The following is a 25,803-nucleotide window of genomic DNA, read 5'->3' as shown; positions in this document are numbered from 1 at the left end:
CTGTTCATTTCTCAAGAACGTGCCTTAAAAGGGGGACATGCTCTACCACACCTTTATTAAATATATAGCATATAGAGGATTGGTTTAAGAAAAATTCTTGCCTGCATCTTTAAAAGGCCTCCAATGGGGGCATCACCACACAGAAGGCTTTGGCTGGCACTCACGCCGGCTACTGGGACTCATCCAGCAGGGGTGCTGCAAGGTCCTTGATGGTGGAGGAGTTGAGCTGAGGGAGGGTGCTGATCCTCAGGAATTTGCTACTAGAGTACTTCTTCTTCACTGCCTGGCAGGATGTGAGAGGCCCAAGGTTAGAGGTCACCTGAAGGATTTATCTCTTGGTGCTGTACCTTAAGAGAATTGGGGCTTGGCTTGTGATTTTGAGAGGAAAGATTTTGAGGAACCCTGACCCCACACATGTGGGTTTAACAGTTATCTGTGATCAGCAGGCCCTGCTGGGAACAAGAACCAACCATGACTAGCAGAACACGGAGAAGCGGCATGTGTGGACAATTCCTCCAAGGCCCCCTGCAGCTAGCAGGGCCAATGGGCTTCTGGGAGTTGTAGTCCAAGCAGCAGCTTGCCCAAGCCTCAGCAGCCAGACCTGTAAGGCTCTCCCCCACCCACCTGCCCCGGTAGCCTTTCTGGGCCCGAAAAAAGAACTTGGAACTCAAAGGCTCTCTGCCCCCTCTAACCTTCTGCTCTCCTTCTTGGTCCCAGGCTGATAGAATCAGAAAGTCCTGAAGAGCCAGGATACTGCTCAACTGGGCCTTGTTCCACTAGGGAACTGTCTTAAAAGTTTCCCCATCTTGAGAGAAGGTGGGCGAGGAGCAAGGGAGTGGGGGGGGTAGATTGCAAGTCCAAATCCAAACACCAGGTCGAGCCCACAACCAACATGGAGGCCACACTCTGAGGGAGGGAAAGCTCCCCTTTCAAACTCCCTTCTCGTTTGCTGGGACTGGCCCAGGGTCAGATTGGTGACTCTTGGGCCCCTTTCTGACTTGATGCTTTCAAGATCTCTTTGGAGTCGTGCATGCTCCTAGAAAGTAGAATTGCCAATGGACCCTGTTTCATGCGCAGTGCAACAAGCTATGAGTAATAGTTTTCTACTCCAAGGCTAAAAGCAACCTGCTTCCCAGGATCCAGGAAGGGGCAGGCACTTACCACGTGTTTTGTTAGATTCTTGTTCACTTTCACAACGTTCTTGGCCATGTGCTCCATGACTGGGCTCAGAGGCTGCTCCTCATAACCTGTGTAATAGCACAGCTTTATGTTCTGCAGGGAGAAGAAGAGCAGCAGTGGGGTCAGAAGCCTTCTGAGGAGTGTATGGCAAAAGCAAGCCTTCTGCTCTTGCTTGCCCGCCTATGGTATCCATGAATTCCAACCCAGCAAGAGGGCTACTTGAGAAGCAGAAAGAAACTGGCATGACCACTCAGGCTTGTGATATGCAAAAAATGACTTCATACAGGCAGGCTGACATGTTTGAGAATTAGCAGCCTTTGCAGCTCTGCAAAGTGTTTTAAGCCAATCTTAGGACAGCTTAGAGAGACACTGTGAAGCCAAGCACATCTTGGTTGTAGACAGCTATTGGCTCTCAAAATAGACCCATGGAAGACAGACTGTGTCGCAGGCTGATCTGCTCTCGAGAGATCTGTGCTAGCCATTTATTTATTCTGCATATATATTCAACCCTTCTTTCTCAAAGGAGCCTAAGCCAGCTCCTTCACCATTTTGGCAGGAGAGACACCAATACTGCCCCCTGAAGAAATGCCCCTGCTTTTCCTGAGACAAAGAAGATCAGCACTTTCTAGAGGTCATTGACCTGACTGGGCCAAATCAAGGCTGAATCAGGCTAGCTCCAAGCAATGAAGTGTCTCATGGGAAGCCAATGGCACAGGCCCTGGCTGCCACCATTCCCTCGTTACACGTGGCAGAAAGGTAAACAGCTTCCCTTGGCACTGTCCTCCTTAGATAAAAAGGATTTTGCTCTTAAACTGGGTAGAAACACAGAGCTTAAAAGCCGAACCATGACAAACAGGAAGCAAAGGATGCCACAAATTCGTTAACAGATTTCCAACAATGATTATGCATGAGGAGACGCTGGTAGAATGCTCTGCATCCCTTCTTGGAGTGCTGAGTGAAATAGAGACTCACCCACTGGCTCTCGGACAAGACTTTCTGAGACAGGCAGAGTGCTGCAGCAGCAATCTCTGAAGGATTATAATGCACCATCTCATAGTCCACGAGGGTCAGCTCCATCAGGTACTTTGCTAGCAGGTACGATTCAACAGACGGCTGGCAACACAAGGACAAATGAACATGAATAAAAGCTGCTAGTATCGTGCCCCAAGAGTGCCCATCTGGACTACATCTCTTATAAAATGCAGGCTATACTTCACGCCTCACTTTGGGACAATAACTTTATCGGCCATTCTCAGTTAATTACAGCTCACACAATGTGCCCCATTACCTTCCTCCTTAATATTTTTAATACTTCTTTATCTTCTCCCCTGCAAACCAGGCCTCTCCCTGCCAATCCCCTGAATACAAAACACTAGGCTTGTTCAGACAAACATGGATATCTGTCCACATAGCAGCAGGTTTCGGGCTTTCGTGCATGTATGTATATGTGTATATTTACACACAGACACACCAGAATCCAGTCCCTTTCTCTCGTTACTGATACGGAGTACAACACCCGAACTAGGAGAAAGCTATGATCGAGTTCACAATCTCCTCAGTCCAAAATCCCTGTGGTTCCCAATTCACATTGTTTGGGCACTCACTTCCTTCAGAAATGTCTGTGCCTCCTCCCTAGGTCCTGGAACCAGATCCCAACCCCAGGGGCCAAGTTGCTGGTGGGCAGACTTACATCAGCCACTTTGGCTGCTCTTCTCAGGAAGTGGAGCGGTAGTGGCCGGCCCAGGTCAAAGTTAAGCTTTCTCAGAATATTTTGCTCCATCACCCGAATCTGGGCAGCCTTGTATGCTCTGTCAGTCATGTAGACAAAGTCCAAAATACTTGGCGCATAAATCTCTTCGTATTTGGCAGCCAAAAGCATTGCAGTGACACCAACCAGCTGCAGTTCCTTGCGAGAAACAGGCTGAGCCTAGTTTAGCAGACATGAAGATTGATTGTTACCACACACAAGTTCACAACACAGGCTCATTTCTCACCATAGCACAAGAGCACTGGTAAGAAATGACTAGGAAAAAAGTTGCCTCTCTATTGCACTGCATCCATCTTTAAAATTTACTTTTTATTGGCATTTTCGGAGCATTTTGACATTAATTTTTCAAGTTTTGTGCTAGTCTCTTAGCAATCAATCCCCATGTTTTCCATAAAATAGTAACAAAAAAGGAACAAGTTACTGAATAACATGACAAGCTGCTGACTAAACATTGTAACAAATAAAATTCTGCCTCTCCGCCCTTCCCAGACTTCCTGTCAGGAAGCGTGGATCATCCCAGAGCAGTCCAGCTGCCCCTAGAAAGAAAAGAGGAAAGCTATGCACACACCTGAACTGGAAGCTCAAGCACTGTCTACAGGGGCTGGAGTGGCCTGTGTGCTTCTGCCTCAGAAGACTGTTTACATATGAAGGAATGTTGAGGTTGTTTCTACAGTGGGGTCTCTACTTAAGAACTTAATCCGTATTGGAAGGTGGTTCTCAAGTTGAAAAGTTCTTATGATGAATCTGCATTTCCCATAGGAATGCATTGAAAACCATTTAATCCGTATCTGCTCTTTTCCGTCCATAGAAACTACAGTGGAACCTCTACTTAAGAACTTCATCCGTTTTGGAATGGTGTTCTTAAGTTGAAACGTTCTTAAGTTGAAGCAAAATTTCCCATAGGAATGGACTGAAAACCAATCAATCCGTTCTGGCTGTTTTTTTGTTATGTAGAGGTGCATTCGTACATTGAAGCATTAGTTCCCATAGGAACTAATGCAAAGCTGGTTAATACGTACTCTACCACTAGGGGGAGAATTTTTTTTTAACCTAAGATGACCTAAAGAGCAGGAAAGGTTAAAAAATGAGCAGGAAAGGTTTTTTTTCCTGTTCTTATCTTGGATTTCTGTTCTCAAGTAGAAGCAAAATTTAGCAAATGGAGCTGTTCTTAAGTTGGATTGTTCTTAAGTAGAGACGTTCTTAAGTAGAGACCCCACTGGTACTTCACCATCACCCCGCCCTGAAGCAGCAGCAGCCTGGGACTCAAACCTAGAGATGGACAGGCAGCTGCTTGCCCAGCCCCGCAACCAAGGCCTGGGATGTCCTGTGGCCACCACCCGCTTACCTGCAAGTAGCGATCCATGATGGCGACGCACATGTACAGCGTCTCCTGCAGGAGCTGGAATCTTGCATGGACTTCGACCAGCCAGTCCACAAGGATGGCACGCATTCGCCCATTGAGCTCCGTGCCCTCAAGGTAGAGGGGCGACACACGCTGCTGCACCTGCAGAAAAGGTTGCTCTGCGTTTCAAGCACTTGGAGAGAACTCCCAGGATGAAGGCTGCAATGCTGGACAGCATTGCAGCCTTCTTTCACGAATGCCCAGCCAGGAGTGGAGCAGCCGAATCATCGGCACGCTGGATTCTGCACACACATACCTCCAGCTGCCTCAGGTACCGATAGATGTCCTTCACATAGTCGCTGCACAGCTGAGGATCTGCCCAGTCCTCTGCATCCAAGTCCTCTATGTTGCTCTGCAGCATCTCGGAGAAAGCCTGGCAGAGGTCCACCTCCATTGATAGGTCCACAGAGGTCAGGAAGGGGTCCTAGTTTTAGGGAAAGTGCAGGAGTGAAGCTACCACCATGCACAGTATGATATTTCAGAGCCCAGTCGTGGTGTGATTTAAGTGTGTATGTGTGTGTGTGTGTGTGCATGCGCTCACGGCTTCCCGTGCACAGTTCCTCACAGCAAATCATTACCTGACTCTTGCCCAAGTCTTTCCTGGCCACTAGAGCCATCTTGCAGGTGGGATGAGGTGGTGGTGTGGTTACACTTTCTCAAGCCACACAACAACTTTCAGGCTAATGGATTTCCAAGTCTTACACCAACAAAGGATGCAAAGTCTACATTCTGGCATCAAGTGTGGGGCACAATATTTGTTATACTTTACTGGTTTATTGTTTATTTTATTTTATATATTTCTATTCTTTCTCCTTAAAAATGACCCAATATTTAAAGCTAATATTTACAATATTTAAAGCTAAACACATAAAGTATACAAATACTAAAAAAGATCAAACAAATACCAGACTAAAAAAAATGATTATCAAAAAACCAACACCAGAAACACATTCAATGCATTAAGGCACAACAATCCATTAAAAAACCCCTTAGCCATTTTATGTTTATATTCCACCTTTCTTCTCATGACTTCCCACTGGGCATGTACAGGGTCTCTGGGTCTCCTCTTCACCCCCAGGATAGCTTTCTAGGTTGCACTACCATTGCTGTCACGCACTCAGAGAAAAGGTGTACTTCTGAAATCCAAGATCCTCTGTCCATCCTCCCTCCCCACACAAACGAGATGTACCAGCTTCAAGAGACCAGCTTCTCTTAACTGGCCACTGGGAAGAGCATGTTTTGCTACTGGGTTTGTTACTCTGGAAGCACCTTCAATGGTTAGGTGGGAATTCTCGGTTTTCAGCCAAAGACAGAGAAATTGTGAATGACCCTGTAGAGCTCCAGCCTTCCCAATAACAAAGGGCTGAGAGCTTTTTCCCGCCTTCACCTTGCCTGCTTTGGGCCTTCTGCTCCTTATCTTGTTGCTGATTTCTTCCAAAGGGCTCCTTGGGCCCATTAGTTGGCTGCTAGCTTTCCAAGGATCAGAATGCAGGCCATTCTTCACCTCAGTTGCAACCTGCAAAAAAAAAAAAGAAAAAAAAAAGAAAAAAAAAAGGCTACTATTTCCATGCTAGCAAGGAAATTCTGGGGAAATATTCCAAGCTCTGATCTGGATTAAGCACTCAATGATTACATGCACAAAAAGACCCCTGTGCAATTCCCTCCCCCCCCCCAATTACACCACCTCACCCACCTTCTGCCCCCCAGCAAAAGGAGTTTTTTTTTCAGCCTGTCTCAATCCTGCAAACATTTAAATCACACAGGCCTTGCAGGTTCTCTCCCATTGACCCAAAATGGGGGTGAGAAAGTGCAGGTCTTGCTACTGGAAGGGCAGGAACCTCTTCCCAGCCAGCTCCGTGCAAGAAACATAGAGCCAGAGGGAGGGCAGGGATCTGGCCTCTTCCAGACATGCAGTGACTTTTGGCAGAACCTGCTTACAGGGAAACCCAACAGAGGACCTTCCCTTTTCCCTTCTTCTGTGGCTTCTTTCAGTGGGTGGGTGGGGCACACTTATCAAAACAAATAAAATATATTTAAAGTATTTTAAAATACTGAAATAAATGAAATATTTAAAATGTAGAAATGAAATATTCAAAACACTGAAATAAAAGTAAAACTTGAAATAAAAAAGTATTTAAAATGTTGAAATAAAAGTATTCAAAACACCGAAATAAGTCTACTGAAATAAGGTATTTAAAACGTCGGAAGAAACAAAACGCTTAAAAAACGTCGATATGCCGCCCTTCCTCCTAAAAAGGGCCCTAGCCTGCCGCCTTTGCCAGACCGCCGCCGCCGCCGCCCCCTCCTCACACACAACACGCACCCCTCTTCGGTTCCCCTCAGAGCAAGCCCCCTTCCCTCGCCCGTGGAGGGTCGCGTGTGGGAAGGAAGGGAGGGAGGGAGTCTCTTTTCTCTCCTCAGAGCGCAGCGCCCAAGCGGGCCCCCCCCCACCAGCCTTACTCCCACCGGAGGAGGCGCTTCGAGTCCTTGGCCCCGCCTGGACACGCCTCAGGGAGGCCCTTCGCACGTTCCTGGAAAAGCGAGTCAACAGAACGGGGCCAGAGCGAAGGGGCGGCTTCCGCGGACAGGGGCTCCCCGAGGGGACTCACCGGCCCGTCCCTCCTGCTCGCCATGGCCGGCCAGGCCAGGCCAGGCCAGGCCAAGCCAAGCCAAGCCAAGCCAAGCCAAGCCCTCGCCTCAGCTCGTTTTCCCTCAGCTCGCCTCGTCGCTTTCTCTCCACAGCCGCGAGGCGCCAGCCGCCTCAGGTCCTCTCAAATGGGAGCCCGCGCTGCGACGCCATTGGGCCCTGGGTCAGGGTCGGGCCCGCCCTATTGGCTGCGCCGCCCTAGTCCCCGCCTCTCTCCGCGCGCGGCCAGGGCCGACCCCCACCGGCCGCTGAGGCCGGCGCCCCGAAAAGGAGAAGGCGGAGTCAAGCTCTCTGAACGATCGCGAGGCTATTGCCGAACGGGGCCGCAAGGCAGCATGGGAGCCGTAGTCTTTCCGTGCCAAAGGGTCCCGATGGAGGCTTCTCGGACGGGAAAGCTTCCACGAAACCCTGGGTTCGAATCCCGAGGCTCCCTAGGAGCCACGGATGGAAAGTGGGCCGAGGAGGAGCAAAGGGCTGCTTTGCCCCCTGGGGGAACTCTGGGAAGTGTAGTCCAAGAGCCCACCTCTACAGCTCCCTAGGAAGACGTTCTTGCCATCCATTCAACCTCTCGCTTCCCGACCCTCCACCGATACTGGGACGCTTCTGCTGCGAGCGCTCAGCAGCCCCCCTCCCTTTGGGTAACAGCACAGGGTGTTCTCCTAAAAGGGTCAACTTTCCAAACTCAAGGACCGCCAACCATCTGGCGTTCATATCCCAGGGGACCAAGTCCCCTGGAGGGAAGCTGCCACCTGCATTAAGGACGGCTCCTTTCCTGCAGGAAACACAGCTGTTTCTTCGCAAAGATCCCATGCCAGCATTTAAGGCACAAGATAAGAAGAATGAAAAAAGCAGGATGGCAGATCCTGAGTCTTAATTTCCCACGGCCGACCCACAAGGAAGCTGACCGCGCAACTTCATCTGAAAAGAAAGGCCTTCGATGCTCGCACCCAGAGCTTAAGGCAAGGCGTCCACCCTGGGCGTCTGCATGAAGACGCCCGCCCTGCCCCAAAGCCTCTGTGGTGCTCTTCGCTAGAGCCAACCGGAGGCAGGCCACACGGTGCCCTCCTCGGCCCTCCACTGGAAAAAGCTGAAGAGGTGGTGAATGTAAAAAAACTCACACCGCCACTCGGAAGGGCAGCTGGCAGCCCCGCAGAGAAAGCAGGCCTTACCCTGCACGAAACGGGATCGTGATGGTCCACCCAGCACGCGAAAGGGGGAGGCCGGCAATTCCCTGAGAAGCCGTCCTCGGGCACAAAGAGAAGGCGCCGTCTTTTTCCCCCTCGAGTTCCAAATGTGGCATGCCCTGGTGCCCCTGCCTCTCCCCCAGCCCAGGGGCACCCAGGGTGGAGGCCAGAGGTGGTGGTGGTGGTGGCGGGCCAAGGGGTCACCTGAGCCCAGGGCTGTTGGCAAGACAACGCTACGCCTGCCTTCAGTCATATCTTCACCAGAAGACGTTCTTGCGCTGTTTCCTTCTCTGCTTGCTGTGCCAACGGCCTCCCAGGGTAGGGACAGGAGTGGAAAAACTTATGGTCCGCAAAAAAAGCCGTGATCAAGATGGGCAATGCCATTATTCAAACACGAAAATATCTGCCGAAAGGTGAAGGTGTTGAGTATGTACGTAGCTGTCGATCGGGGCCAGTAGCTGAACCGGAAAGAGAGAGCTTGACCACTCACTTGCAGTGAGAGGGTCCCATGAACCTACAGCTCTGTGAACTTAAAAAAGACTTTAACAGAGGTTACATATAACCCACCCATCCCCGCCGCCTTCTGAGCTGAAGCCTCTACACATTCCTAAGCGACATCCTTCAGACCAACCTACGTGTGGAACCATTAGTCCACCAGCTTCCACAGAACTGAGCCACTGAGCAAGAGCCACAGGAAAGCATGGGTGAGGCTGGAGCAGAGGACATTCTCGTGAACCACCACCTTGCGAAGCCCACCTCAGTCACACCCGTCTTCAGGGCACCCCTCCAGCCCTGCCCAGGGCGGTTCGGCAAAGGCTAGGAACTCGGTCACAGCCCCGTTTCTGCCGCTCTTCCAGACAGTTCTTCAGAAACAACACTTAGAGGCAGGTGGATTCAGCTAACTTTATTAACTGTCAATCTAAAATTAAGGAGGGAAAAAAGAAAACCCCAACAATACCAGGGGCCCCCGTGACAAAGCAGGGACCATCCAAAGTTCTATGCGTTCATGGATATTTGCTGTAAGAAATGAAAGTCTTAAATGTTGATTTAACCTCTTTTTTTTCCTCTTTTTTTTTTTTTTTACAAAAAGCAGTTTGTGCAGATCCTTAGATGAAATAATGAAAGACTGAGGAACCAAAATGAAACAAACAAACAAAAAAGAAACACTGCGTTCCTTCCCCCCTCCCCCTACAAACTTATTTATATTTAATCTGCATATATCTACAACCCAGCTAGTTGAAATCAAATATTTAGTGTTCATTAGAGCTGTTTCACAGCAGCAAAATATGATGCTAGAGAGACTCAAATTGCTAGACGTAAGAAATTGGTACATACAATCGGACAGCAGTCTATATATTTTTTTTTAATATTGACATTCAAATATATCTGTATTGTGCTGAAGGTTGAAGAACATAAAAATATGATCTGAACAGGCCATCGGAAATGAAGGGTTCTGGAGGTTTATGTTCCCAGTTCTTACAGATGGCGCAATTTGGAACGAGCAACGCTTGCAGTGCCCCCCCCCCGTGTGACTCCCGTTCCATCTCACGGGACGTGTGAAGAAAAAGCACGCAGCGTTTCTGCCCAATGCAAGTTTACAGCAGCTTTTTTTTCCTAAATAAGGAATGTCTTAAAAACACAATAATATCCTTTTTTAAAAAAAGTTCTTCTTTATACATTTCAAACTAAAATACTTGATTAAATTAAGGACTCTTGAGGTTAGTAATGAGTGAAATCATACTCTGAAAAGCTCGACTATGTAAAAAATAAAAATTAAAAATTAAGAGGACCACACAATTCTACTTTCTAAAGCAGATAAATCTTGCCTGCAAGTTTGGGAAGGGTCACTAAGCCCATAACATGTGCAAAGAAATGCAATACAAGGAACCATGCAAAGGTACAGGAAAACATGTTAAAGGGGGGAGGGGCAGAAATTATAAGATCTAAACAAACAGAAAGCTCTATAAATACACTGAACTGTAGGGTTAGCATTAGGTATACCACAGAGCAGACAAACGGCACTCGAGCAGGTTCAAATGCTTCCCACATCTGCACAGGTAAGTCATGCCATCTTTGGTTGACTGCAGTCCCAGGAAGGGCGGGCGTGGAAGAGGACAGCCGGGGGGGCGAGGGGGGGTGGGGGGCGAGGCGAAAGGGTGTCAACTCTCGCTGGGCAGCTGCGCTTCAATGTCTACTCTGCAAATGGGGCACTTCTTGTTCGTGATCAACCACTGATCGACGCAGACTTGGTGGAAGAGATGCATACACGGGAGGCGCCTGGGAACGAACGAGAGCAAACGTAAAGACACAGCAGGTCATGGGGGGGGGGGGGGAGAGAGGCACCTGCTTGGTGGGAAACAGGATGTGCCTCAGTTTACTAAAAAAAAAAAAAAAGCTTTTGTTTTAAAGTGGGTCCAAAATAAATAAAGAAAAAGGCCGCCAGATCTACCCCCAACGACGACTAGCCCACCCGTTCCCCTCCCGTGAGCTCCAGGCTGCACATAGGGCTCTGCTTCTCCTCACCACAACCCCCCCCTCGTGACGGTATGTCAGGGGGAGGGCGTGTGGCTGGTTCAAGGGCGCCCCATGGGTAAAAGGTCTCCTTCCCGCCATCCTCCTGGCCGGAGAAGTCTCATCACGACACACACACACACCCCGCTCTGGCTCTAGCTCAGACGTACAGCCCTCTCTCTGAAAAATGAACCTCCGCTCTGCCAAAGGATCACCTGGTCTAAAGGCTGTGGCTCTGTGGCTATTCCACGACGGACCTCGACTTCAAGGGCAGAGGGGGAAAGCGGGCACAGGAGGAGCGGAACAACCGGGGGCAGCCGAGCGGGCGTAAGGGTTCTCATGGCCCGTGTGACAGAGGGCCATGTGAGGGCCTGAAGGCTGGGCACCCCTGCCCTTCCCTGCAGCCTCTGGGGCAGGGGTGGAATTTCATGGGCAGCATAGGCAGCGAGGAAGTGGTGCTCTCTCTCGGGCCTCACTCTCTAAATGCTCCTCACTCTCCCCCACACCCTGCTCCTATTGCACACGGTGTGCCATGTCGAGTCCTGGCAGATCCCTGGCAGCCGCCACTGCTCACGTGCCTCCAGTCCCACCCAATCAAGTGACACACGGGGCGGGGAGGAGACCAGCCCTTCTGTGTTCCCACCAAACCCGCCCTGGGAAGAGCTTTTCGGCAGTGCTCAGAGGCAACATCCAAAGCTCGGCTTTTTCACCAAAGAGGATGGCGAGGGCCTAATTGGCCCTGAGAGCACCAACCGAGAAAGCGCTACCATCCTGTCAACGGGCAGCCTCCAAAGGTTAGGCTCACCGCGTTGCCAGGCGCCAGTTCCCTTGCGGCCTGAATGAGGTGGTGCTGGTCTGCATTTCCTAAAGCATCGGGCAATTGTAATGGTCTATTACGCAACAAGTCTTTAAAACAGCCTTTTCCCTTGCTGCCTGCCCCCAGGCCAGGTTGTTAGTTCTGCATGCCATTAAGCAGCTAGAGTTCCACTTTTTTCTCTTTACCTAACGTCTTCCCCTTCCTCTAAGATAGATAAACAGATGGTGCACTTTTCCTCCGTGTCTTCCTCGGCTCCTTCCTCCCCATCTTGCTTGCAGTGCAGTTTCCTCTGTGAGAACCAATCAGTGGTTACCTTATTAGCAGAGATGACATTATTGGCAAACTGAGTAAGATCTGTTCAATGCACAATTATTGCTTCTATTAGAAATAAAACATCAACAACGACATTTGACATACATCCAACCCCCTGCGGAAGATTAACCAAACGGGGCCAGGGTGCTAAATCATCCTTCCCCAATGCCTGCCTAACCCCGGGCTTCTCTAAGCTCCCTGTGACAGTCATTCTAAAAATGGGCTCAACTCTTGATGGCACAGATGCTGATGGCAAGCTCAAAACTTCATAGGTAAGGAGCCAGATAAAAGACAAACCCACCCAAGCAGAGGGTACCGGCAGGAACTAAACTCAGCAGAACGAAAAGATTTATACTGTAGTTCTAGACCTAACATGTGCCCTGACGGATCAACGTCCTGGTACCCATAAACAAGTAAGATGAAGAAATGCGTCATTGGTTAAGGATCTGATCTTCCACAGGACATTTCCAATTGTTTAATGTCCCCAGAGGCCTTGCTCCAGGTGTCAGTTCGTAGGCTCTGGCATGAGAAAAGGAGTAGGCAGACTCTGTCCATGGGGAAAAACACGGCGTCTCCCTGCTGCTCCCCGGCCCCATCAACCCCCACTGCTTGCCAGAAAGAAAAGGAGGGGGAGGAGGAAAAGGACACAATGGCACAATGATGTCAACGAGAGGTGAGCAGGTTTGTGAATTTGTTCAAAAACCTCCCGGACTCCCTACTGCTGCTGGAAGGATTCTGGGGAGTGTATCCAAGAGCCTAAATCTAATCTAACCTCTAATAGGAGCTAAGAATCTGATCAGTTGGCTGGGAAGCAAGAAAAGGACAAGACTTGTACTTTGTGTGCTTCAAAGGGTTTCTTAGTTCTTCCCTGTTTACACGAGTGTCTGGTTTGCTTGTGATTTAAACCATGCAGACTTTTAAACCAGAAACCTAATCTTCCACAATGCTTCACTTGGGCAAGCAATTTCAGATCCTAAACCAATGGCATTTCTTAGTATTTTTAGCCGCGTGTGTGTGTGTGTGTGTGTGTGTGTGTGTGTGTGTGTGTGTGTGTGTGTGTGTGTGTGTGTGTGTGTGTGTGTGTGTGTGTGTGTGTGTGTGTGTGTGTGTGTGTGTGTGTGTGTGTGTGTGTGTGTGTGTGTGTGTGTGTGTGTGTGTGTGTGTGTGTGTGTGTGTGTGTGTGTGTGTGTGTGTGTGTGTGTGTGTGTGTGTGTGTGTGTGTGTGTGTGTGTAAAAAAAAGCTCTAACAAGAAAACCCTTCAAAGAGAGGGCTATTTTGTGGGGTTGTTGTTTTCTCTCTCTCTTCCATCTATGGACTGGACAAGGGGAAATGCTGGGGAGCGGCCTGCCATTTTCAATTCTGAAAGGAATGCTTAAACTCTGCCCCCCCAGCCCTCCCCTTCCCCCCACCCCCCAGATGGAAGAAACCCAGAAAGTTCTCAAGGAAGTATCGGTCGGCCGGCCGGCCGGGGGGGGGGGGGACAGCTCGGAGGAAAGCTCACCTTTTTGTACTTGTGTGGATACGTGCACCTTTCGATGGTTCCTTGGGAGGCGCCGCGGTTCACATTTCCCAAGCGTTCTTCCAGATGGATTAACTCCTGCGATCAAGGAGGAATCGCAAGAATGTGATATCTTTGGTGCCAGAAGTACAACCCCGCCCAAGCTACCTCTCCTTGCTTAACTCGCATGCCCTCGTGCTTTGAGAAGCAACATGTCAACAGGTCCTCCTTTTCCAACCTGACTGCGATCCGGCCCGTGAGACCTATTCCTGGCCCCTCCGGCTGCTTCTGGCTGACCCCGACCCCTTGGGGTTACTCTAATGTCACGAGAGGGTCCCGCCTGGACAGAGCTCCTCAGACCATGGCCCTCTCCAGAGGCGAGCCCTCTGAAACTCCTTAAAAAGGACTCTGCCAGCCCTGCTGCCGCCTTCAGGGGGCTCCTGGAGGATGCAGAGGGGCTCCACAACCCGTCGCTTCACCTGACTGGGGAGCAGCCGGGTCACGTCCTCCCACTTAAGCCCAAGATGCTTCTTGCACCTGCCGTCCAAGTAACGGGACCGTAACTGCACAAGTGAGGCTGCGCTTCCTCGTCCTTCTTCGAGGGGAATCCCCAGCCACCTGCATCCAGCAGCCCCGCCTCATGCTGAGGGTCGCTATTTCCCACAGTGGCCCCCCCTCCCGCACCTCCAGCTGCCGGTTTCTAGCAGTGAGGTTGCTCCCAAGGCACAGGCAGGGCTGGGCGGGGGGGAGGGGTGATGAACAGGAAAATGGCGAGGAAACCCCCCCCCCATTTGCCACCTCATTCTGCCCCACACACTCTCCACCCTGCAAGCAAATGTTCTGCCACAAAGCCAGGTTTATGCGGCTACAAACCTCAAAATTGCCCCTGAAAGGGCCTCTGAATGAAGTTCCATCCAATCCCGATGAAATGTAGCGGATGTGAGGGTAGCCTGCCATGTCAGGAACCTATTCAAAGAGCAGAACAGAGTTAAGTCCAGTATTTTCCTCTTCACCTCGAAGAAAAACAGAGTCCCGTTGCATTCATTTTCAGCACCTCCCACCAACAGGCCAAGTAAAACTTGAGGGGACAGCTTGCATGCCATGTTTTCGCTGCGAGAATTTCCCAGTTTTCCCCATCTACCTCGGGAGCACAAGCCCGTGAGAGTCACGTCCCTGGAGAAAGTTCTTGAGCTGCACTCAGCACAGTGAGAACTACAGCCCAGATCACAAATGGCTTCTCCCTTTGCTTTCCCTAAAACGCGTCACCCTCTGAGAGCAAAGGAGTCCTGCTCCATACGCAGAGGCAGAGGGAACATGGGTTCTGGGTTCTGAGGCCCCTCTCGGCTTCTTTCATATTTCATACAAAACAGGCTGTTTTGGGAGAACTCCTCCTTCTAGCTTCGAGGTCTTCTCTTGCTCTTTTTGCCACTGGGGACAAGCCTGCTCATGGTATGAAAAGGGGGGGGGGACTCCCAAACTCAAACCTCCACCTCCATCACATTTGAAATGGGACAGAAGCAGCAGCACTTGGAAGAAAAATAATCTGTGCGTAGTAAGAGGGGGGGGGGATCAGAAGCTAGTTGCAGAAGGAAGCCAAAATAAAACCAGAGGCAGCGGGTCAGCGTCTAGCAGGGGAATGGATTTCAAGTCAGACATGTGAAATGCCTAAACTTCACGAGGCGTCCCTTTCGGGTAGGACGCCCTCCTTACACAGCCAAGTTCCCAAAGAAGGCTCTTTCTTGAGTACGCCTGATCCCCTTGGGGCTCTCTCTCTCACTCTCTCCCCCACTCCCAAGGGCGCTCGTGCGGCAGGCACCCCTCGGGCGGATGTCGCCCCGGAGCCCCGCAGGGGCCGTAGCTTCGCACGGGTTCTCCTTACCATTAGAGGAAGAGCACCGATCTGCAAGTGGTGGAGTCGAGGAGGGGTGTGGTAGTGTGCCAAGTGAGGGTGCAATGGGCCCGGCGGGTAGGTGGCGGCCGTCACTCCGGCTTCCAGTCCCAGTTCCCTGTCAGGGGAGCAGAAAGGTCACCTTCAGTTGGAACAAGGAGTCTTCCTCGCTCAGGGCAGCCCAAGGGAGCCTTCCTCGCTCGTCCTCCTAGAGGCAACATTCTCTCCCAGCAGCCGGAATGGTGACGTCTCTCTGGGGTGCCGGAATCCTGGGTCCCCAGCGATAAAAACAGCAGTGGCCAAGGAAGCCGTCTTGTCTTGAGCCAGACCCTTTGCCCACCGGACTCCTTCCAAGGCACAAGAGGTCCGGACCCCTTTCTCTATGGTCGGCCAGTCCAGGGCCGGCAGGTCTCTACTCACCAGGCAGACCTCTCTGGCGCTTGCCGTGGGTGCGAAGACATGGTCTGTGGCACGTGGATGTGGTGCCCGTGGCCATAGTTGGGATGCATCCGGTGAGGATGGGGCGGGGGCCGCTCGTGGGCTCGCCTGCAAGGGAGCAAAAGGTCACTGCCCACTCTGGAGGCAGAAATCTTCTCGTCACAGAAGGGCGCGTCAGTCACATCCCTCCCCCCCCCCGTTCACATCCTCTGAGCTCCTAGACCTGTGAGTCTCAGGTCATCTGGCCTCTCGTGGATGGGCAGATCCCCATGGGCCGAGGGCTGACCTCCTGGAAGGAAGGGTGGCACAAAAGGGTACCGCCTGGCAAATTACTTCCAGCCGTTCCTAATTTTCCATAATGATGAGTGGTGTGAAGATCCCAGACTCTTCCCCCCCCCACCCCCCTGAGGACTTTAAAGGAGCGCTTTCCCTCTTCTGTACTTTATCCACACATCAACCCTGGGAGGCGGGTCAGGATGGTCCCCCAGAGAGCCAAGCAAGGACTTGGCTTTGGGCCTCCCAAGGCACAGGAGAGCACAGAGGGAGACGGGCTGAGTTGCGTCCAGGCAGCTGTAAGAGGAAAGCCCCCCCCCAATGTGTTTCGCTCTCCACTCTTCCCCAACTCTTAGAAGATTCTCTCTGAGGTCTTTCCCCCCCCCCCCCACATCCTCCCTCCCTCCCTTAGGGGGACCCAGGCTGGCCGGAGCCTTTTCTGCCAGCCTTTCCTCAGCCACCTACGTGGGATGCTGCATCATTCTTCTCCGCTGGACCTCCATCCTCTGGATCACCTCGTGAGGATGCAGCCTCTGGGCCGAAGGGGCCGTGGCCGGCAGGTGATGGGAGAGGGGCTGGTGGGGGGCGGGTAGAGGTGGGGGGAGGGGGGCGGCCGCGTTGGCCAGCGGGTGAGGGGGCGGGGGAGGCGGGGCCGGGTGGGAAGAGGCGTGGGAGGAGAGGGACGGGTGGAAGGGGTGGACGGGGTGAGGGATAACGTAGTCCACCTGCGGGGGCGGCTGAGGGGGCGCAGGGGGAGGGGGCGCAGGGGGAGGGGGGTTGCCGTGGGAATGGGGGCAGGCCGAAGCCTGGTGGTGGAGCTGTCGAGTCAACGAGGCATCTGCAAAAGGTGGGAGTGGAGAGGAAGAGAACATCAGGGCCCTGCCAGACTGGCAGAGATGGGCCCCTCCCCAGCTGGCACCAAGCCTGGGCGCCCCCCCTGGCACAGCCTTTCTCAAGCAGCGAGGCAGACTGCTAGGTGGGCAGGGGCTTGGGGGGGGGGTGATCTGCCTGGACTGCAGGGCTTCCCCAGTTAGTAAGAGGGTAGTCTAACCTCTAGTCCAAAAAAATCTCTCTGTTTCGGCTGGTTGCCCCTGCCTTCCAGAGCAGCAGAACACCCCCCCCCCAGATCCTCGCCATGGTGGCCCTTGAGACCCCGGCTGAGGGCTAGCCCTGTGCCTCTCCCGCTTCTCCTCCTCCCCCCTGGCTGGACCTCCTAAGCGCATCCACCCTTCCTTGCAGGGCCTTAAACTGTCCATACAGCGACACGGGATGACACACGATGCTCAGGAGGAGACCGAGAGAGTTTTTTTCCTGGGAAGTGACTAGTGAAAGAGGCGGACATGTGAGAGCTGTGCCAGGGGCCCCTGCCCAGGTGGTGGCCCTCCTGGGCAAACCCACAGCACCCTCAGGGCGCACCGTCGACTCCGACCAACCCAGCAGACGGCCTCTGGCCACACTTACACGGGGCGTGCATGTAGTGCCGGCAAGAGGAGAGCGACGCCGGGGGCGGGGGCTGAGGCTGGGCGACCAGATTGGTGCTGTAGCCATCCAGGGCCATGGGCTGGCTCGGGGCCGTCCCCGCCGGGTGGCCATAGAGGGTGGTGCGGGAGGAAGACCCTGGGCAGCAGGGGTCAAAAGCCGATGCCCCGTGGAACGAGCCGCCCCCGTGATTCCTGATGCCGTTGCTGCTGAGGTCTACCGGCAGGGCCTGCTAGAGCGAGGAGGAAAGGCACAGAGAGAGAGAGAGAGAGAGAGAGAGAGAGAGAGAGGTTTCCAAATGGGTGAGACTGCCCTTAAGAGGCAACCTTGAGTGGAGGCTTCACACATCGCCACCCAGAGAATGGCTTCTTGTAATACAGTGCACATAAAAGGCCAAGTAAATCGACTGGCTCATATCACTGGGAGAAAGATGTGTTGATAGTCAATTATTTTTTAAACAAGAATGTCTGCTTCCCAAAACGGACACCAGGACAGAAACGAGCCCTTCAAGACCGAGGCGGTCATCTGAGGTCCGTCACCCTTTGGAGAGTAAACACCACTATACCCAGCGGGCACGCGGCAGAGCTGGTAAAAACTGGGCCCAGCAGCTGCTCCTGGGATCAACGGAGGTGCTCTCCGGCACGGGCTGTCCTGACCGCAGGAAGCACGGCTGTGGGGCCTGCCTCTGGACCAAGGGAAAGGGGGCGCTCAGCCGACAACACAAGCTTGTGTGCCCCCCATTCCTGCAAGCTTTCAACAAACCCAAAGCGAAGTAGTGGGGACTCTCAGGTCTTCTTAAGAAATAAAGGTGTACTCTACCTTTCGGAGGAAACCTTCTCCCCTGTTTCAAGGTCACCACTTCAGCCCCAGTGCTGGGGGAGGCGGGACCCCCCCTTCGAGCTCCAAGGAACAAACAAGGGAAGTTCAGAGGCAGGAATTCCACTTGCCTGGTCATGATAAGCGGTGCCCGCAGTGCTGCTCGGTCCACCAGGCGCGGGTGCGGGGGGAGGCCGCTCCACAGGGCAGCTGGATTCGCTGAATGGCGGGGAGAGGGGGACGCTGGTGTGGGGGGCATGGTGGTGGTGATGGTGGTGGTGGTGGGGCGGCAGGGGGTGCCCGTGCTGCTGGAAGCAGCTGGCGTGCGAGTGGCCCAGGACATGGTGGCTCTGCGAAGAAGAGCCGCTGCAGGGGGAATGCTGGGGGCAGCAGGAGGGCAGCCGCGGCAGGGCCGGGGGGCCGGGTTCCAGTGTTGCACTTGAGGTATTCCCTCTGGCGTCCTCTGAAATCCAAAAGAACGAGAGACAGATGCCTACGCGGAACTGATATACGCGAGCACGCTGGTGGCAAAAGGGCAGCCTGGAAAGGGTGGGAGCAGCGCAGCGGGCGGCGGGCCTGCGCTCAAGGGAGCCAGAGGGAAGGTCCGTGTGTGCAGAGGGCTCCTGTTGGCCTGCCAGCCAGCTTTCCTCTCCCACAGCACAGTCCACCCCATGTCCACTGCCGGCCGGCTCCTGTAAAGCTCCCCCCCCTCAACGTGCAACCGCTTCAGTTCCCAAGCGTGTTTCTCTCCTCTCCTATTCGGGCCAGTCTTGGGGTCCCTGCATGCCTGCCCCTGGAGCACAGGAGGTGTCGTTCGGTCAACACGAGGCTCCACATTTCGCCCCCAGAGCTCAGAGAAGGATGCAAACCTTTTACAGCATTGCTCACTTTCCCAAACTCGAGACTGCGCAAAAGACGGCTCCCAGCGGTTTTAAGATTAAACACCATGGCAGCACGTTAGGGCTTTCCACCTCAGTCAATGTTCAACTGCATGCCGAGGTCACCGTCGGTCCTTCCTTGTCAAATTATTTTCTGCCTGGTCTCCAGGGCTCTAGAGCTGCTCTAGAAAGCCACCAGGCTCTGCCTGGCTTCAGAGGGGAACCCTAAGCCAGAGAGGCTTGCTTTCTTGCACCTTCTCCTCCCTTCCCCCTACCTGTGACGAAAAAGTGGAAGCAGAAGCGGAGGTCTCTTCCAGGGCCTCCCTGAGAGCTTGCTCCTTCTACCTTCTGCTGCTCATTTTCCACGGTGGCAACCAGCCTCATGATTTGGCAACCCAGGGGGACTTCTGTCTCTGACAAACTGTCCCCTCACTTGACCAAGGGGTCCACTACAGAGAGGCGGCATCTTCTGCCATCCCTCCTCTCTCTTAATACTCTCGACCGGGGGATGGATTGGCTGAGGAAACCGAGAGGCCAAGACGATCCCTGGGCTTCTTCCTAAGCCCCGTGGTCCCTTGTTTCCCCTGCAGAGGCTCGTTTCTTGAGCCACAGAGCAAAGCCCAAAAGCACCAAAAGGTGTTCCTGGAGGCCTCCCTAATGGTTGGGCCAGACCTCTTTTGAGATTCTCACTCGTTGCTTGCTCAGGAGATAAGCCCCTGCAAGGAGAACGGCAGGCCTCTGAGGAAGAGGAACACCCAGGCCCTGCTGACTTCCCCCCCCCAAAAAAACCACACCTCTGTGCCAAAGGCTGCCCCCCCCTTTTCAAAGCACAGGGGCAGCGACGGCCACCCACCTTCTTCACACCAAATGGGGGTCAGGACGGGGTGGGGGACAGAAAGGGAGGAAATCTCATCCAGTACCTCCTGCCGAATTCCCAGCAGCAGTTCCACTGCCGGTGAGGACCACCAGAGGCTCGGGGACAAAGGAGGGCTGGGTGTTGGAGACACCGGGAGGGACGTCAGAGACCTGCTCTGAGGCCGGGGCGTGGTGGCCGCTACTGTCAGATGCCGGGTTGGCAGGCTGGGGTTCCCCTCGGGCAGACGTCGTGGGCACCACCGTCGGCTCTGCGAAGACAAAGCGCAGCCGTTCGCAACAGGGCAGCCTGTTTGGGCAGCCTGTCAGGCGTGCCATTGCACCCGTGAGCTTATCCCTGAGCTCCCCTCAGCATCCTTTCCCCGGGAGAGGCGGGCTCCCTCTAAAAACGGCACTCGGGCCTTCTTCGCCCTCAGTGGTTCTGTGGATCCTCTTACCGGGCCAGTCTTAACCACCTCTGCCTCTCGCTTACAAGAAAGCTGTAGGAAGAGTCTGACCACTCCCACCTCTCTCGCCCCATCACTCTGGAGGCTGAATAGGGGCTGCTGCCGGGGGGGGGGGAAGGGAGGGGAGGGGAGGGAAGGAAAGAAACAGCAACAAACCTACGAATGTTTTTGCAGCTGAGAGGAGGCGCCACCTGCAACCTGGACTTCTCCAGGTATGAGCTGGGGGAGGGACTGGGAGAGCAAATGGAGGCAACAGCTAGGAAGAAGGCTGCCGGGAGCCAGAGGGGTGGCTATAAACCACTGTGTGCAGGGGTTTACTTATTATTATATTCCACATGCACTGGCCCACGGGCTTGTGTTAGGTACCCAGTTAAAGACCTAAAGATCATTCATGACTTCTATTAGATTTTTTTTTTTAGCTGTTATGTTGATCAATCTAATAAATATATCCAAACCTATTGCGGCCACCCTGTGGTCTTTATCCTTCCACTCCCAGAGGGCCTCCCTCATTGGCTGGCTGAGCCGGGACCGCCGGGAGTGGCAGACCCCATCCGGGCTTCTTCCCCCAAGGGAATGACACGGCCGCTCTTCTCCAGGGAGGAGGGGAAGCAGCAGGGGCCACGGCTGAATCAGAGCCGCTTAAGGGCAAACCCAGCTGCCTCCTCTCAGAACGGTGCCAGACCCTCTCTGACCGGATCAGGGGGAAGGACACGGATCCACGGCCACTTGCACCTTACCGTCCTCGTCCACGGTCAGGTCCACGACTTCCGCCGCGTTCTGTCGCAAGGGCTGGATGACTGTAGAAATCCTGCTCCGACTCCGCTGCTCCTGCGGCCGTGGGCCTGAACTGTGACCCCAGTGGGAGCGAGGGTGGCCAAGAGACGAGCGAGACCTGCCAGGCGGGAACAGAGGGGCTAAAGACCACCCACCACCACCAGCTCCTGAATGCTCTGCCCACAGGATCAAGCCCACCTTTCCCCCTCTACCCCCGCCCCCCGTGACAGCACAATCACCTGATGCCACTGGGGCAGAACACAATGTACAGTATCACAAAGAGAAAAATTCCAAAGAGTTTTGTAGATCATTCCATTTAAAGCAAAATCTACTGTCTTCCTTTTTAGTCTTTGAAATTAAGGTTCTGTGGTTCTCAGGGCCGGATCTTAAATTTTATGGTTCAGTTTGTGTACAGTTGCATGGATACATGAAGTTTTCAGACCCCAAATTCTCAGAAGAAACAGGCTTTCCAGCAGGAGGACCTGAGATTCCAGAGCCCAGGAAAGTTACCTCTCGGGACATCACCACCAGCGACCACGTTGGCCGGCTGGGCAATTCTGAGACACGTAGGACACAAAAACCGTAGCTCTCTGCAGCGTGGAAAAGCAACTCTAGAGACTTGTGGCTAATCGGAACAGATAAAATTGGGACTGATGGGCCGGGGAACACCTTCCCAAACCCAGCAGGGGAAACTGGAGCCAATAAGAACCATGTGAGACACTTCAGCAGGTTGTGAATCCCTGGGGAAAAAAGAACCGACTTCCCAACCTCAAGCTAGGGAGAGACCCCACCCCACCCACCCCCCAGGGACCACCTGCTTTGCATGCAGACAGTTCCAGGTCAAGACGCCAGTGTCTCCACGGAGAAGGACCCCATGGTGGGTAAGTTTCTTCCTTGCCTGAGACCCTGCAAGCCCCTAGTTATCCCAACCCGTTCTGCAGCAGCCGAGGTGCAGGCAGAGAGCCAGCGAAGGCCGCCTGCTAATCAAGGGCTATGGGTGTTTCATAGCCACTAGTGGCTCTGTCAAAAAACCCGAGTCCCACTATGCCAGTAAGGTCCTATATTTGTTTCCAAGCATGCCGGATCTTATTGATGTGGGGTGGCTGAGCGGGGGGGGGGGAGAAGGCAAACCAGGACAAGTTCAGAGCATCCCAAAGTCATGCCAACAGAGGGGCATGCGCGGCAGGAACAAGCGAGAGACAGCAAGTCACACCTGCAGGAGAACACGAGGGAGATGACGTCCTCGTAATTATTATGAAAACAGGCTGGAGTCAGGCATACCCGTGGGTGGGAAAGGGAGGCAGAAGGTCCTGCCAAGAACAGGCTTCTGGGTTCGGCTATCTTCAGGATCCTCTGCTCCCTCGGCCAGCCGACAGACAGCTGCTGCTGCTGCGCCGGGGAGAGAGGGTGCAGGAAAGGGAATCCCTGGAGGAGATGCCAGGTTTCTTTAAAAACAAAACCTGAAGAGAGCATTAGCGTGGTGACTACCAATTCTAAAGGGGGAAAGATTCATACATATTGAAGGGTCGAAGAGAGAGTTGTTGCTTGGCTCTCCTCTCATTTGCTGAGAAGACTGGATTCAGAAGGTTATAGAAAGCATTCCATTCATCTTTGATCAGGGCATCAAGGAATGTTCTGTGAGCACAATTTGATCCAGGGCTGACACTTTAAAGCGCTGCTGTGACTCACAAGACCAACGTAACTGACAGCTCGAGAGGGGATCTGCATATTTCTCCCGAGCACCACTGCAGCATCTCCCTGCAGCTGGGTGGAAAGACGCTTTCATGTGCAACGCAAATAATACATCTCATTTAATGAGACAGGAACAAGGGAGATGTTGGAGGCTAAACCATGAGGCCCCCAGCAAAATAAAACGCACGGGGAAGAGAAGGAGCAGGAGGATCAGAGTATTTAAAACAAACTCATGACAACAGCCTGGCTCCCTGTTTCTCTTCCGTGACAGGAAAAAACTTCCGCAGGTCCAAGATACAGGAGGGACCCACGATGGAGAGCCACGAAATAACCCTATAAACGGATGGTGGGCTCACTGACTGACTCTCTCTCTCTCTCTCTCTCTCTGAAATGGATCCATAAGAAGGTATTTGCAAATGCACCAGAGCACAAACACAAAACAAGGTAAATGCTAGCAGCCTGAAGCCACGCATTTCTGTCGTTCAGCAAGGCTCTCATTTTGACTGGGAAAGGCAGCCGCAGAAGCCTGTTAATGCCACCATTTACCTAAACAACCAGCATTCTGTCCAATTAAGAATGTCCCCCAGGTAGGAAACTTCAGCTCTGGAGACAGCTCACATTGACCAAATGCGGGGGAGGGGGGGGATGACGGAAAGGAAAAAAAAACACTCTGGTTTAGAGCTAATGGATTTCTCAGAATCAGGTTTTTGAGAGGGCTTGGAGGGAACACAGGAAGTCACCCTCTGCAAGAGGCCTGGCCTGCCTAGCTTAGGATGATGGCATGCAGTCACCAGAAGAGGGATTGCTTCTTGCCTCTCCTCCTGGAGGTGCTCAAGACTGCGACCAGAACCTTTTGCTTGGAAAGGAGAAGCTCCCCTTCTCTCCCTGACCCCTTTTCAACGATCAACCTGCAACAGGAAGGCTCTCTGGCCACCAGTACTGAGCCAGACCCCAACTCCTGCCAAGGCAGAAGGACTGGCTCCAGCCAAAGGCAGGAGGGTGTCCCCAACCCCAGTCCCCAGGCAAGGGTGGGGGAGGGGAGCAAGGCCCCCTTCTCCTGGGGTGGGGGCTGCAACTCCCATCTTCTTTCCCCACTGACTACGTTGGTTGAGTCCGAGGAGTGCTGCAGCCAAAAACATTCCCGGCAGGGCCACCCTTGGAGGCGAAAACTCTGCCTCCCAGAGAGGGCACCTCTTAGGGTCTGGCGCACCAGGCAGCAAACAGAGAAGAGGAACGAGGATCCTGAGTAGAAGCCAAAGCTGGGAGCCTTCTGCAATTCGCCTATGAGTCCCATCTGTCACAATGTTTAAGGAGTTTAAGCTCCAGGGCATCCAGAAAGACCTTTGCTCCATCTCCGGAAAGGATCCTATTCTGACCAAAACAAAGAACAAGATGAGCCAGGGGAGGCCTTACCGGTAACTTTCTCCAACTGTTACAATCTCTACTTCACTGTCTGTTGAGGTAACGTTGATTTCTTCATTGGCAGTGGCTTGGGGAGTGGAGGACGCTTCGATCACCACCACGTCTTCATCGATAGTCCCTGAAATGCAGGAAGCGACGGAGAGGTAGGAGTCAGGTGGAGGGAAGTCACAACAGGGCGGCATTTCACGGGGCATGGAAAGCAAAAGGGTACGGAGTGGAGACAATCAACAGGCAGCACAGGAAATGTAAAGGGCGCCACTGTCTTCTGGCAGGCGGTGTCTCATCATATGTGGACCCTCTGGAATGGGGCCAGACCAGCACGTCGCCTCCATAAAGCAAGCTCGGAGATGCCTGGACAGTCTCCTCCTGTGAGGGAGTGAGGCCCATGCTAAGTGCTCCCCTGTAAATAAATGTCTTGCTGGGAAAGAGGTCTAGAAGGATATGGCCCCCAGTCTGTACAGAACAGTAAATCCGTGCATCTCAACTGCTGGTTAATCATTTTTTCACTGCTTTCTTCCACCATAACAACCTACATAAGAGTAGCCAAAGACGCTTGTGGTATCATAAAGACTGAACACATTTGTTGTGGCATAAGCTTTCATGCACTAAACTCCACGGTGTGAACTTCAGCCAAACAACACAGGTGGCTGTAAAGATGAAGGTACACCTACACGGACGTACTTCGTACACTGAAGGGAAGCCACCCTCATTCATGGAAGGCCATGCAGAGTCAGTCCATCTTTAAGCTGCCACAAGACTCTCTTGCTTTCATGGGTTTAGTATGTTCAGTTGCTACAGAAAATCTCCCATCCTAGACTCTAGCAGGGATAAGAGGAAGCAAATTTACGAGTGCTTGTCACCAAACAAGAAGACAGACATGGTTTAATTTGTTTTAAGGGCTGAGTGTTTTTCTGTGGAAAGGCAGAAGATAAATGTAATAAAAGAAAGAAACAAGCAAGCGAGTGTTAAGCAAACGAGCTCATAGAATAAAGTGCTTTAGATTTCCTCCCCAGGCATCAGAAGCTGCTTCCGAAGCCCCAGCTACATCTGTGCCGGTGACACGGCCAAGGAATATTCATGCCGGGCAAGCAGAAGCCAGCCTGCCGAGTGGGGAAGAGAGGCCCAGAGCTAATCCAGCACCACCATGTTCAAACTCTCCACCTCCGTGGGGTGGAGGACCTCCGGCCCTGCAGAACGTCCGGACTGCAGATTCCAAACCTCTGGCTCTGCTTGCCCAGAGGCTTCTAGGAGCCGGATCTAGACTATTCCAAGAACCATCCCTTCCCAGCATTTGGGCCAACAGCCGGCATCTGACCAACCACCACACTGAGGAACATCAATACATGCTTCGAGCCACATCAGGTGTTTGGTTGGTCCCTCGAGCCTAGCAGAGCTGACCACTGGGAGAAACGGTACTTTCACATGTGCATATTTTTAACAAGCCGCCTAGAGTGGTCTTTTAGACCAGATGGGCGGGGTATAAATCAAATCAAATAAAAATAAAT

The 25,803-nt window shown here is 52.9% G+C and overlaps 2 protein-coding genes across 10 annotated transcripts in view; both read right to left on the bottom strand.

The window, feature by feature from the left end:
* Positions 1 to 38: 38 nt before the first annotated feature.
* CCNB2 (cyclin B2) lies at positions 39 to 7,259 on the bottom strand. 5 transcript variants are annotated; one of them, XM_078381207.1, is made up of 9 exons: positions 7,032 to 7,259; positions 6,959 to 7,001; positions 5,737 to 5,865; positions 4,606 to 4,773; positions 4,293 to 4,451; positions 2,870 to 3,106; positions 2,152 to 2,292; positions 1,162 to 1,272; positions 39 to 283 (listed from the first exon to the last, which is right to left on the bottom strand). In XM_078381207.1, exons 2-9 carry the CDS (start codon positions 6,980 to 6,982, stop codon positions 170 to 172), a joined length of 1,083 nt encoding a protein of 360 aa, XP_078237333.1. In that variant the 5' UTR covers positions 6,983 to 7,001; positions 7,032 to 7,259; the 3' UTR covers positions 39 to 169. The 5 variants fall into 5 exon arrangements, with proteins under 5 accessions (XP_078237333.1, XP_020640481.3, XP_078237334.1 ...); XM_020784822.3 differs by having other exon boundaries at positions 6,959 to 7,259; XM_078381208.1 differs by lacking the exon at positions 5,737 to 5,865 and having other exon boundaries at positions 7,032 to 7,258.
* Positions 7,260 to 9,069: 1,810 nt separating this feature from the next.
* Positions 9,070 to 25,803, bottom strand: part of RNF111 (ring finger protein 111) — a 29,802-nt gene continuing 13,068 nt past the window's right edge. For 2 of the 5 annotated variants that reach the window (XM_078381201.1, XM_078381200.1), the window contains exons 3-14: positions 24,290 to 24,416; positions 21,148 to 21,302; positions 20,012 to 20,215; positions 18,345 to 18,676; positions 17,380 to 17,629; positions 16,384 to 16,756; positions 15,628 to 15,753; positions 15,199 to 15,325; positions 14,193 to 14,285; positions 13,323 to 13,418; positions 11,694 to 11,821; positions 9,070 to 10,457 (exon numbers count right to left, since the gene is read on the bottom strand). In XM_078381201.1, coding sequence (XP_078237327.1) covers positions 10,340 to 10,457; positions 11,694 to 11,821; positions 13,323 to 13,418; positions 14,193 to 14,285; positions 15,199 to 15,325; positions 15,628 to 15,753; positions 16,384 to 16,756; positions 17,380 to 17,629; positions 18,345 to 18,676; positions 20,012 to 20,215; positions 21,148 to 21,302; positions 24,290 to 24,416 — 2,129 coding nt within the window. In that variant the 3' untranslated portion in view covers positions 9,070 to 10,339. The remainder of the gene's footprint in view (positions 10,458 to 11,693; positions 11,822 to 13,322; positions 13,419 to 14,192; positions 14,286 to 15,198; positions 15,326 to 15,627; positions 15,754 to 16,383; positions 16,757 to 17,379; positions 17,630 to 18,344; positions 18,677 to 20,011; positions 20,216 to 21,147; positions 21,303 to 24,289; positions 24,417 to 25,803) is intronic. The other 3 variants (XM_072981747.2, XM_078381202.1, XM_078381203.1) reach the window with 3 other exon arrangements.

Source organism: Pogona vitticeps, chromosome 12, assembly GCF_051106095.1.
Source record: "Pogona vitticeps strain Pit_001003342236 chromosome 12, PviZW2.1, whole genome shotgun sequence".
NCBI classification, from domain to species: domain Eukaryota; kingdom Metazoa; phylum Chordata; class Lepidosauria; order Squamata; family Agamidae; genus Pogona; species Pogona vitticeps.
This window is presented reverse-complemented; position numbering and strand designations above follow the sequence as displayed.